This window comes from Globicephala melas, chromosome 14 (assembly GCF_963455315.2).
Source record: "Globicephala melas chromosome 14, mGloMel1.2, whole genome shotgun sequence".
NCBI classification, from domain to species: Eukaryota; Metazoa; Chordata; class Mammalia; order Artiodactyla; family Delphinidae; genus Globicephala; species Globicephala melas.
Genome location: NC_083327.1, coordinates 88,185,117 through 88,198,028, shown reverse-complemented (window position 1 = coordinate 88,198,028; position 12,912 = coordinate 88,185,117). Strand labels below are relative to the sequence as shown.

Genomic DNA, 12,912 nt, shown 5'->3' with positions numbered 1-12,912 from the left:
GCACCGTCGCTCCAGCAAACCACGGCTGCTCCCAGAGCCGCCATCCAGACGCCCACCTGCCCCTCCTGGTGCTGCAGCGAAATCACTGGGAGCACAGATTATGTGCAACTGGAAAGCGCGTGAGTCATTGCTTTGTGGGTAGGAGAAAGCCAGAGTCAGGCTTAGAGCTGATGAACGGCAGGCTTGGTAGGGGCTCTGCACCCTGCGCTGCCCCTTCCCAGTGAGAGGCCTCTTCCTTGCCCGGAGGCCACGGGTGAAATCTCTGAATCCTGCCCCAGCCATGCTCTGGCTTGTTCAAGGACAGCTTCTGCGCAGTCTTAAGTGAAGGGTTACCTGCTGCTTTTCTTTTCAACAGCTTTTCCTAAATATGCAGCTGTAGTCAAATGGATCCCGCAGCAGCTGGCGGAAACACTATTTAGTAAGACTCTACTGATTCTTCGCAAATTTAAGTTTCCTTTAATTAACCAAAGTACTTGATAGCTCTGAAGAAGCATTTTTAATAAGTAGGAATTAATTAATCCTTTAATAGCAGTAGGACAAATTAAGCAAGATTTTGAAAGGGAAGCTACTTCATATCTTTGACTGTAATTACTTCCTGCTGAATTTTTGAAGAGTTTTTTTGACACTGTCCTCGACCTGAAAAGCTCCAAAACCAGGGTGAAATCAGACATTCCACTCACTTGCTACCATGTTATTGAGCTCCCACTTTTTTAAGGGCACTCTTGACGGGAATCCCAGCATCAGGGCCTCTTGGGGGTGCGGAGGAGCCCAGCTGTTCACGGTGGGGTTGAGGTTTCCCAGAAGGTGCCTCCTTGCTGAGGACACTGGGATCTGCCCCCCATGATCCCAAGCACGTCCCCTAAAAGCCCCGGACCAGGCAGGAGGCTTTGACTGGCAGCTGGGGCCACAGGGCACCATGGCCCCCCTTGTCTGACTGCCATCCTGCCACTCACCTCACAAAACAGCAGGCACCTCTGCCGAAAGCACGCCTGGTCTCCTGCAGCCTGGGGGTCAAGTCCAGACTCGGGGCCCCCACAGCCCCCTGCACACTTGCAGCCCCACCACGCACAGCCCCCGCCGCGGCCCGCCCCTCTGCCAACGCCCGCTTGGAAGCGCCGGGCTGTCCGAGTCCAACCTCTCTCCTCCCTGCGACCTGTGATTCCTCCTGACCCCTCTCCCTTCTCCACCTGAGTCCCCACGAGGGCCTGTCCCACAGCGTGAGGTTGAAAATGTCCTTCGAGTGAGAGGAAGAGGGAGGAGGTGGTCAGAGGGGCACCAGCCATGCGCTGACCCACAGTTTAGACCCACCTGCTGCAGGACACGCAGCACGACCTTCGGGAACGCGCCTCCCGAGGGACCTCGGGGCTCACGTGCGAGCGGGCTCCCAGTCTGCCGGCGTGCAGGCCGGGGCCCACGTGGCCCAGCACCGCCGCGCCTGAAGGACACACTGTGCCCTGCAGGGGTGCGGGGAGGGGAGAGGTGAGCAGGGGGTAATCTTTCCCCCAAACCTCAAAGGGCTCCTGCTCTCTCCAAGAGCCCAAGAGGACCTCGGGAGCCCTGTGCCCCCTCTTCACAGGTGGAGAAACGGAGGCACAGAGGGTGCACACGAACCAGCAGCTGGGCCGTGGCTGCCGGGTTCCCATGGCTGCCGGGCTCCCAGGGCTGCCGGGCTCCCGTGGCTGCCGGGTTCCCGTGGCTGCCGGGCTCCCAGGGCTGTAGGGCTCCCCTGGCTGCAGGGCTCCCAGGGCTGCAGGGCTCCCATGGCTGCTGGGTTCCCATGGCTCCTGGGTTCCCAGGGCTGCAGGGCTCTCGTGGCTGCCGGGTTCCCGTGGCTGCCGGGTTCCCGTGGCTGCAGGGCACCTGTGGCTGCCGGGTTCCCATGGCTGCCGGGCTCCCAGGGCTGCCGGGCTCCCAGGGCTGCAGGGCTCCCGTGGCTGCCGGGTTCCCATGGCTGCAGGGCACCTGTGGCTGCCGGGTTCCCGTGGCTGCCGGGTTCCCGTGGCTGCCAGGTTCCCATGGCTGCCGGGCTCCCAGGGCTGCAGGGCTCCCGTGGCTGCCGGGCTCCCAGGGCTGCTGGGCTCCCATGGCTGCCCTTCCTGGAGGACACGCCTGGGTGCCACGACACTTCGTTCCCACAAAAGGACCCATTTGTCCCCATGGGGCCATCTCGCCTTTGTCACCGAAGCGTCTGCAAGCAGAGGGCCCATCCTCCGCGCCCGTGGGTGGAGCTGTCTCCCTCTAACCCCAGTGCTTCCCGAGACCAGCTTTTTCCAGAAAGCAACAGGCAAAGACGAACTTACACGTTGACTATAAAATTCTAAGCTGGCTGCTTGAGGTGCAGAGGGCGGAGAGTGGGGCTGCCTCGGCCTCAGGCAGGAGGTGTGTGCACTGGAGCTCGGGGTCAGCATCCCCTCCTGGCCTCAGGCAGCATCTGTGGAGCTCGGGGTCCCTGCCGGCACCCCGAACAGGGGAGCAAGAGGCCACGCCTCTGGCCGAGGAGCGTTTCCACCCATGCAGGGCCCACGCGTGGCCTGGCCAGGCTCTGGGCACCGAGGTGCCTGGCGGGAGGCCAGGAGGCCGTTTGCCACCCCCGGGGCCTCCATCAGAAGCCGCCGTCCCCCAGCCAGGCAGACCTGTGCTCACCGGTGGGGAAATGGAGCAGCAGCGTGGATGCAGGAGCCCGTGGGCCGGGGTTTCCCCGGCGTCCAGCCCAGGCCCGTGTTGAGGTGCTGTTCCACTTGAGGAGGCCCACAGGGCCCCTTCTGACCTCTCAGGGGAGGGGCCTTGGCTTCCCTGGTGCAGCCCAACCGTTCTCTTGCAGCTTAGAATTACTCACCACACATCCAGGCCAGTACGGGACAGATGGTGCCCGTGGCCCAGGTCCACAGAGAGGCCCCGACATCCTAAGAAAGGGGCTGCCTTCACCCTGCAGGGCGTGGGGACCAGCCACCCAGACAGGGTACCTGCCAGGAAGGGGCTCAAACGTCCTAGTTGGAAGCTGGGGTTCACTGCCACCCAGTGTGTGTGTGTGCATGTGTATGTGGACACGTTCCCAGGCCCCTCCTCTGTGCACATGTGCACGTGCGTGTGCACAGGTATAAATCCAGGGTCCGTGGGCCGTGTTCCCAACCTCATCCCATCAGAGGAAAGCAGCAAGTCTGCACGTCTCCATCCTCCTGGCCCCGAGGAGACCCTATTGCCCCTGCTCCTCAGGAGGAAAAGTGCCGGCACATCCAGGACGCGAAGCACTGAGGCGAACAAGTACCAGCTGAGCGTTTCAGCATCGCCAGGGACCAGCATCTGTGTGAGAACATGAGCGCCACAGACACAGCCTGGAGGACCCACAGCATTCAGGTGTGCAGACCGGCATTCACACACCTCCCTCAAACTGCTGCGTCTCCAGGTGCCAAATACTCCCATCCTCTGCTCCAAATACACCCTGGGGTCGGGTCACTCGTCCTAGAGAAGGACTGAGCGTCTGCTGGGAAAAGCACGAAGAACGCCGTAAATTCGCAGCACAACCACCCGTCACACAGACAATACACAGCCACGCAGGACCCGCCCCGTCTACACAGCCACGCAGGACCCGCCCCGTCTACACAGCCACGCAGGACCCGCCCCGTCTACACAGCCACGCAGGACCCGCCCCGTCTACACAGCCACGCAGGACACGCCCCGTCTACACAGCCACGCAGGACACGCCCCGTCTACACAGCCACGCAGGACACACTCCATCTACACAGTCTCCCTGGAGCCGACCTACCGGTCTCCCGCAGAAGCTCTGTGGGGGCTGTTTGCTGGAGGAGCAGTCAGGGGACCCTAGGGGTGGACTTGTGTGCTCGTGGCCAGAGGTGACTGGGGTCCCTGGGTGGGCGTGGACGCTGGGTTCTGCTGGCTGCCTGGGCCCAGACTTGAGCTCACGATCCTAAGTCACACTTGTTTAGGGGACAACGGGGCTGGGGTCCTTCCTGGCCTCCTGTCCCTGTCTGGCCGCCTGCTTCCTGGGCTCCCTCTGACTTCGAGGACGAGCACCCGCCCCCCCTGCACAGTTTGCCCTCAGACCCCCCAGGTCCTGCCAGCGGAGGAGTTAGAGGCCGGCCTGTCCACCCGAGAGCTGGCCTGAAAAGCCCGAGGCAGCCCCGTCTGCACCCTCTGGGTCTCCTAGCCCCAGGACCAGATCCAGAGGAGCTTCCTTGCCGTCCACCTCGAGGAGTTACCAAATCCTTACTCATCCTCAGGAAGCATGAAGGTTTCATGTCTATTTCTCCCCCAAAGTCTATTCTCTTATTATTGTGTCAAAATTAAAAACAGCTGGGCTTCCCTGGTGGCGCAGTGGTTGGGAGTCCGCCTGCCCAGGTAGGGGACACAGGTCGTGCCCCGGTCCGGGAGCATCCCGCGTACCGTGGAGCGGCTGGGCCCGTGAGCCATGGCCGCTGGGCCTGCGCATCCAGAGCCTGTGCTCTGCAACGGGAGAGGCCACAACAGTGAGAGGCCCACGTACAGAAAAAACAAAACTATTTCTTTCCACAAGGCAAAGACACCCAGATTCATCTCTTTTTCTTCTTAAAATATCCTTTTCTTTGAAGACATAGAACATAGATGCAGGTGGGGGACAGCCCTCCTGGTGGTCTCCATGCTGGGCAGCTGGCTGACCTCCTGCAGGCTGGACTGGGGCACACTCGATCCCGCCCTGTCTTCAACATAAAGCAAGTTATGTGACAGGACAGTGAGGAGGACGGCCAGAGCCTCCCGCTCAGGGCCGCAGGCTCCGGGAGCGGGGCTGGGAGAGCTGGCGCAGTGCGGGCGCAGCGCTGCCCGAGGCATCTCAGCATCACTGCCTGCCTGGACAGGACCCCAGCCCCCGTGCTTGGCCTGGGTGCTTGTGTGCCAAAGTGCAGTCACCCCAGACCTTGCTGCGCACAAGGGCCGTGAGCAGGGGGTGAGAGGCGCGTCTGTGCTGATGGACGCCACTCCCGTGGTCACGGCCCATGCAGGGACGATGACAGACGGGAGAACACCCAGTGCCTGCAGGCGGGGCCCCTGGGAGGCACACCTGCGGGCAGGGCCCCCGGGGCTCTCTGTGCACTGAGGAAGCCCTACTGACTTAGCCGTCAGTGAGCCAAAGGGGTTCCCTCCTCCAGGGCTGCTCTCGGGCTGGATGAGATGCACAAACCCCCAGCCCAACGGCGGGTGTTTAGCAGACGCTGTGTTACGTTCATGATTAACTTACTGTCTTATCCATTGTCTGGCCATCGCTATGCAGTTACTACATCCTCCTCACGTCAGATGATGAAAAGTTAAACTAGTTAAAGCAATGACCTCTTCAAAGGCAAATAGAGCAGAAGGACATTCGTGTCCGGTGGAACAGCCGATCACCCCCAGATCGAAGGACTGAGGACGCTCTTTTCGGCACGGAAGCCAGCACTGAGGCCAGCGGGAGGGATTGGAGCCCTCCCTGGACCACCTGATTGATGCCCACCCAGCTGACTCGGCCCAGCGTCTGGGCTTCACTGGGCTCTGAGTTCTCGTCCACAGGACGGTCACTTATGGCTGCTCCCGCCCCAGACACTGCCGCTCAGGGGCTGGCTCCTCGCCGGCTTCTCGAGAGTAGGTGGCGGTCAGTGGGCAGGGACAAGGACGGCCAAGGCCGCAGGGTCCCCGGGGAGGCGTGGCGGTGAGTCATCCTGTGAGATCTGAGTTAGTCCCTGTGCTGTGCTCGGCCTCGCTGAGTTACTTCTCTTTCCTTTGTTCGTCAGGAAGACGACAGCTTCAGGAAGGAGAACGGGCGAGAACAAGAGGCCGCGTGAGCCGGACGCACGTCCTGAAGGAGGCCCCGTCCCTGCGGCTCGGTCCTCGCAGGAAGGAGCGGCTGCCGGGCGCCCCCAGCAGTTCAGCAGCGAGAGGTCACCTACCCAGCGGGAGCTGTTACTGCGCAGCTGGTGTTTCAAAATGTGCTACCGAGAGTCAAAGACATGGGCGTCCCAGTCTCCTCCCGTGGGTCCAGGTGCCGTGACTCAGTGGAGGGTCCCAGACCCTCAGTAAGGGGAGGGCTGCCACCTCCAGGCCCGCCTAGGGCAACAATTTCCAGGAAAAAATATAGGCTGTGGAATTAGACAGCTCTATTTAGCTAACACCCTTTTCATTAATTAAACCTGTATTTTTTTTTTTTTTTTTTTTTTTTGCGGTACGTGGGCCTCTCACTGTTGTGGCCTCTCCCGTTGCGGAGCACAGGCTCCAGATGCGCAGGCTCAGCGGCCATGGCTCACGGGCCCAGCCGCTCCGCGGCATGTGGGATCTTCCCGGACCGGGGCACGAACCCGTGTCCCCTGCATCGGCAGGCGGACTCTCAACCACTGAGCCACCAGGGAAGCCCATAAACCTGTATTTTTTAAGTGCCTGTGATGTGCTGGGAGCAGAGACTATGTCCTGGATCTGTAGGAAGAAAGTCTCCTGGGCCAGCTTTGGTCCCACCTGTCAGGCATGAGAAATAAACTACAGGCGCTCCCTGCCTGAGACCTGGCTGGGAACTCGCTGGGACGGCTGAGACAGAGTCCCGACCTCACAGGCCACGGGCCACCCATAGGACCACAAATGGCACGAATTGAAAACAAGACGTGGACGCCCGCTCAGCTCTGTGAGCCCCCAGAGGGAGCTGGGCCTGCGGTCAGAGACCCAGCCTCAGCGTCACAGCTGGATGCCCACCACCATGCGGGTGTGGACACACCGGCACCAGCCAACCGCGTGTTTTACTAATGAAGTGTTGTTGGCAAAGCTTCAGTCCTGCACCTGCGTGGCCCCTCTGTGGCTGCTTCAAGGACGGCAGAGCTGGGCAGCCTGCGAGGCCGAGCGCATCTGCTGCCTGGATAGGAAGGTCGCGGGCCGGGAGGAGGGATGGGCTCACAGCAGGCACAGGCCATGGAGCGGGCTCAGGGCTCCCGTGACCGTCACCAGCGGCGTGGATCCGACACTGCAGCAGAGAGACGCGCCCGGTGTGCACCACGTCTGCGTGCTGGAAAAAAGAGAATCATCTGAGATTCCATTCATTCACCAAAAACAAACAGGAAGACGCAGAGAATCAGAATAGAGGTTGCAGGGTCAGCTCACTGGCTGCCTGCCCATCCAGGACCCGGATCCGTGGCTGCAAATGCAGGGACACGGGTGCGCTGTCCATAAAGACGGAGGCTGAGCTGCCACAAACCCAAGGCTTCCTGTCTGGATGGAGACAGGACAGCCAAGGAGAGGCCAGGAGCTGGGGGCCCGGGGAGGCGAGAGCAGGGCCACGGCCAGCCCACCTTGCAGACCTGCAAAGTGGCCAGGCCCAACAGCCTGGGGGCAGCTGGGTGAAGGGGGACACAGGATAGTGGCTCCATGCCCCCCGCCCCGGGCCCAAGGGATGACCGGCTGGCAACAGCGGGGGAGGACGCCCTCCGGGAGGACCGGGGCAAGCAGCAGACCCGGCAGAGGGTCTGAGACGCTGCCCGCATTTCTGCCCCTCCCCTGAGGAGCGGCGGTGTGCGCGCAGGATGAGCGTGGCCGCCTGCCACCTGTCCCCTGGGGCAGCCCAGCCGGGGGCCACGTCTGAGGGCTCCCGAGCCCCGAGCCCAAGGCCTTCACTCCCGGAGAATAAACACGACTCTGGGAAGTGTGCTCACACCGGGCTTGCTCTGGAATTAGTGGTTTCCGTCCCCTGCCCCCCACCCCGTGCCCCGTCGCCTCCCCAGGGCCCTGCCTCTCGGAAAGGCCCCACCGCACACGTCGGTGCTCGGGCGCCTCAGGCCCTGAGTTCATGGCCCCAGTGGGGCTGGGACACTGCGTGGGGGATCCCAGGCCCAGCCCAGGCACAGCCCACTCCACCTCGGCTCTGCAGACGCAGGGCTCCTCTCACTCTGCCCTGGACACGTGCTCCAGCCCACCCGGGAATGCGCTGACCACCCAGGCTCAGGCTTGAGGACGGCCTCGGGCTGTGACTTGGCATCTGCTACAGCATCTGGGGCTCCGTGTGGGGCTTGGTTGCTGCCAGCCTTCACAGGCCAGCAGCTTGGACGCTCCCAGGCCCCCCAGCGTCCACACACTCCCTGCAGCCTCCACGTGCCGCTGGGCCGGGAGCTAACACAGCGGTGCTTTTGGGGACCCAGCTGCAACCTCCCACCAGCTTCCTGGCCAGTGGCCACCCTACCTGGGGATAAATCCCAAACTTGTTCCTGGGAGTAAAGAGTTCTCCCTGGGATGAGAAGCACAGGCAGGAGCTTGGGGTCACTGGCCCTTCCCGGTGGCCTTTTCCCCCTGACTCTTACTGCACGTTTGTGTCAGTGACACAAAGGCCACCTGTGTGCCTGCCGGCAGAGTCCAGGGTCCCTCGTGGCCAGTGAGGGGTGTCCGCCTGAGCCCCTGCTGGCTCCCACCCGCGGTCTCCTCACACACACACAAGCCCCAGCCATCGCCACCTATTCTGCTTGGCCTCAGACTTTGCAGAAGGAGGTCCCACCCTGCAGTCTCCTGGGGCCCGCTTTTCAGTCCTTGTGCTGGTGTCGCATGTGCCTGTCCTGTGTGTCTCGACGTGCTGTCACCCCCAGGTCAGGTAAAAATCAGGCCGTGCCCTTGAGGATGAGCTTCCCCTGTCCCTGCGGCCCTGCTTCCTCCATTCTTGGGGCTCGGGGCGTCCCCCACGAGAGGGGCCCTTCTCCCCGGAGCCCGGAACCGGCCCAGCCCGACGGCCGAGGAGAATGGCTGCTCTGAATGAAGCCCGAAGCCAGACACTGGGTGGGGAGGGGGGAGGGAGGGAGGAGTCGCTGAGGACTCACCAACCGGGGTGGCCTGGATGAGGTCCCTAGGCCTCATCAGAGCAGCACAGCAGGCACCCTGACCCTCTGCGGGGTGCGGGGGGGGGGCATCACGCCGGGGCCACTCACGAGCCTCCTGGCCCAGGGGAGGTGGTGGGAGCCCCAGACGCAGGGTCACAGGAGTCCCTCTGAGCCTCCGGGAACAGCTCGGGGCAGCGCTGGGATCCAGGCCCGGGGCAGCTGCTGGAGACAAAGTCCATCAGAGAGGGAGAGACTCCTCGCCCCCAGAAGAGGGCCCGTGCTGGGGGGGCCGAGGCGCCTTCACTCCAGAGGTGACCGCACTCGGGGGCAGGTGCTGCGGGCGCCAGGGAGAAGGCGGTTCCGAGACGAACTCTCCGAGCTCCCAGGGCTTGTTCGCAGAATCGCCGCCAGGCACACGCGTCACAAGCCACAGAGCAAAGCGAGCGCAAGAGGCCCCACAAGCAGGAGGCTGTCGCGGGGTCTGAGGGCCTGAGGCCGCCGCGGCTCTGCCGGTGAAGGAGCGGGAAGCACAGGGCCTCCAGGCGGGCGCGCTCGGGGCCTGGGCGCCACCCCCACCCGGCAGCCAGCACCCTCCGAGGCCTGGGGAGCGAGCTGCCCGGCCCGACGTGAGGCCCTCAGCCCGTCACACGGCAGGTCTGCCTTGGTGTGCAGACGAGCTGTTCGCGTTCAGCCTGAGAGAAACGCTGAAAACAAGCAGCTGCAGCCCAGGGGCAGGGTCGGGGCCTTGGGCAGACCCCGCCCCCCAGCAGCACATAATTAACCACCCGCCCCTCCAGGAGCCCCGGCCCAGGGTCTGGGCCTCATATACGCCGGGCTGGGCCCAGATGCTCGAGAACCGCGGTGGCCCCTGAGGGAGCCTGTGGGCCGCCGCGGAAACAGCACATAAACCCACCAGCTCCACTAACCTGCTTCCCTGGAGACAGTGGTCCCCTCGCCCAGCCCTCCAGCTCCCGGCGTCCACCGCAGACCCCTCAGACGGGGCGGTGAGGAAGGAGCCCTGCGCCCACCGCAGACCCCTCAGACGGGGCGGTACCTTAAGGTCCTTGCAGAGGGTCGGCCTCCGTTTTCCGTGGCCCTCGCGCCTGTGCAGTCCCCTCATCGCAGGTGCAGGCCTGTCCACACACCTGCCTTCCAGATGCTCAGCAGGGACGGGGTGCTGTGGGGAGTGGGAGGGAGCCCAGAAGCTGAGGGGGCGGCTGAGGGGCCGACAGGAAAGGCGGGCTGCGCACAGGCAACAGCCCTGCGGGGGCCGCACAAGGCCCTGCCAGCTCCATGTGCAGCCGGCCAGGGAGCCCCCACAGCCGTCATTTCTTGGGAGCAAGGCTGGCTACCGTTTGTCATGACTGTTGGCAGGGAAATGGGGTTTATGGAGAGAATCTCCTGCAGGCTGGAAAAAGTGCACAAAGGATTAGAGCCGCTGTTGGGAGGTGGCCGGGGGAGAAGCACCGACACTGAGCTGAAAGGAGCCCAGCGCGGCCCCTCCCTCCCGCCGTCCACGGAAAACAGGCCAACCCCGGAGCGCCCCTGCGCCCCCGTGTCCCCGCGCCCCCGTGCCCCCGCACCCCCGGCTCCCGTGGCGCGTCCCGCCCCTCCTCCGGCTCCTCCACAGACCTTCCCCGTGCCCTCGCCGCACAGCCCTGCTCCAGCGCGGGCCTCCCCAGATCCTCCTCGCATCTCAGCCCCCTTAATAATTAGACGGTTTAGTTGCACGAAACGGAGACGACTTAGACACCAAAGTGAAAAGGAATTTGTTGGTGGGACACTCGCAGTCACAGGATGGACAGGAAGCTGGGAGGAGGTGGGCCCGAGCCCCGGAGAGCTGGGCCGTCTTGTGGTGAGAGCAGACTGGACGGTGGCCTTGACCCAGAGGCAGGGGGACGACGGCCCTGGGCATGGCTGACACGGTCCAATACTGACCCTTCGAGGGGCAGGGTTGCGCTCCAGAAGGAGTTGGCGCTGAGGCTTCTGGGGGGAGGGCAGGCACCCAGATCCACTGTTCCTCTAAGACTCACCCAGCGAGAGGGTACATCACCCCCAAGGAAACAGTGGACGCTGTAGAGAAGAAAGGATAGCGGAAGACTGGCTGAATTTTAATGTCCATTGCCCTCCTCTGCCCACTTCTGAGCCCTGGCTGGCCCTTCCTGGGTGTCCCCCGCTGTGTTTTAATCCTTTATTCACATGCTCACCCCCTGGTGGATGCGAGTTTTCTGGGGGCTGGTCCTGCTGTGCCTGTCTTTCTGCCTTGACACCCAGGAAACAGTCAACCTGCTTTGGAGAAAAGCAGATCTATTTATATGTACAAAGCTATCAAATTTATCTCTTAAGATTTATTTAATTTATCGTTACTCAAGTTCAAGTGCCCCGGACAAAAGGACGATGCATGGAACACACAGTAACACGGCCTCGGGCTGAGGGGGGGGCACCTCATCAGTTCCCTTCAGAAGTTCTTTTTTAAATAACAGTAAGTCCCCTACATAAAAATGTTTCATTCAGAGAGCACGTTCATAAGCCCAACAAAGTTAGCCTAGGTACCCAGCTAACACCGTCGGCTATACAGTGCTGTACCGTAATAGGTTTATAGTACTTTTCACACAAATAATACATAAAAAACAAACACAAAAAATAAAGAGAACACTTTTAATCTTACAGTGCAGTCCCTTGAAAAGTACAGCAGTGCAGTACACAGCTGGCATCCAGGGGCTGGCATCGAGGGCACAGGCAGGAAGAGTTACTGACTGGAGGAGGGAGGGGAGGTGGGAGACGGTAGAGCTGAAGGGTCGTCAGCAACAGGAGACGGAGGGCGAGCTGTCATTTCCTTCACACCTGACGCTGACGGCACAGGCTCTGGTTCCTTGCTGGATTCAGTTCTATCCACCCTCTTGAAAAGACGATCGAGTGATGTCTGGGTAGTAGCTCTTTTTTTCTCGTCACAGATGACACGGTAGCACTGGATTGCATTCTGAACGGCTGCTGCAAACTTTGTGCACTGTTGTAGGTTCGGGTCCTGTGCCTCGAAAGCTAACAGCGCCTCCTCAACTAAAGAAAGTCCCCTGCCGTTTCCTGCGTCGTGACTCTCTTCAGTTCTGCAGTTACTTCTTCTTCCTCGTGTCTCCCTTCGTCCTTTCTCTGGGCCTCCAATCCCTGGCGCTTCTCAGCAGTACAGCTACATCACCACTGCTTTTACACTTGCTTCCGGACATCCTGGGCTGGAAATAAAGGTACTGTGCTACGGTACTCTATACAGTACTGTACAGTGAAGTACACAAGAGCACAACCGGTTGTAGAGGATACACGCACGTGACAACGTACTCCAGACTCGTGAACTAACTTACGTGATTGGACGTGCAAACGCACGTTCCCGTCTTGGAATGTTCGCAACTTGAAGGTTCGTATGTAGGGGACTCACCGTATGGAACACTTCACGAATTTGCTGTCACTCTTGCCGAGGGACCTTGCTAATCTTCTCTGTATCGTTCCAACGTTAGCCTATGTGCTGTCGAAGCGAGCGCCTTCGGAAATTCTTCAGGCATCTGTGATTGTCAGTCAGTGATACCCACCTATGAGTTTCTCCTCACTGTGAGCCTTATGTCACACTGGCCTCACAGGGTCCTTTGGAAATTAGCTGAGACGATACACCCAAGTCCTGAGCAGTGCACCCAAGTGCTGCTGTCATAACCACAGTGCCTTGTTGTTTGGTTCAAGACTTTGCATAATATGATGTGCACCCTTGGAGAGGGTCGGTCGGTTCTTCTCATCCTTACGGAATTGAGCTCTATCTTGAGCTTCTGCCAGGGAAGCGTCCCGCCCACAGTCAGCTCTGGGTCCACCATGCTGCAGCCCCGTCACCCGTCACCGCTCACCCCTCACCAAGCACAAGTGCTGGGAAGGGTACGGGGTTCACAGTGGGGACAGCTCAGACCTTGGCTGCCCGTGCAGCTGCTGGTCCAACGGGAGAGGTAGACGTTAGGCAAATAAAGCAAACACATTTGTGACAGTGTGGCTAACAGTACAGGCTTCATACCGGGGCCTGCGTGAGGTCGAGGGCCCTCCACGGAACTGACGTTTACTGGCCCCTCAGGAACGAGAGGGC

General features: G+C 61.3%; 1 protein-coding gene and 1 non-coding gene across 2 annotated transcripts; both read right to left on the bottom strand.

The window, feature by feature from the left end:
- Positions 1-1,298: 1,298 nt before the first annotated feature.
- On the bottom strand, positions 1,299-2,085 carry LOC138842311 (putative cuticle collagen 155). Its single transcript, XM_070043453.1, has 2 exons — positions 1,612-2,085; positions 1,299-1,454 (listed from the first exon to the last, which is right to left on the bottom strand). Exons 1-2 carry the CDS (start codon positions 2,083-2,085, stop codon positions 1,299-1,301), a joined length of 630 nt encoding a protein of 209 aa, XP_069899554.1.
- Positions 2,086-12,225: 10,140 nt separating this feature from the next.
- Positions 12,226-12,331, bottom strand: LOC115851566 (U6 spliceosomal RNA). Its single transcript, XR_004038844.2, has one exon. It is a non-coding gene; the product is annotated as a U6 spliceosomal RNA (small nuclear RNA).
- Positions 12,332-12,912: the final 581 nt, after the last annotated feature.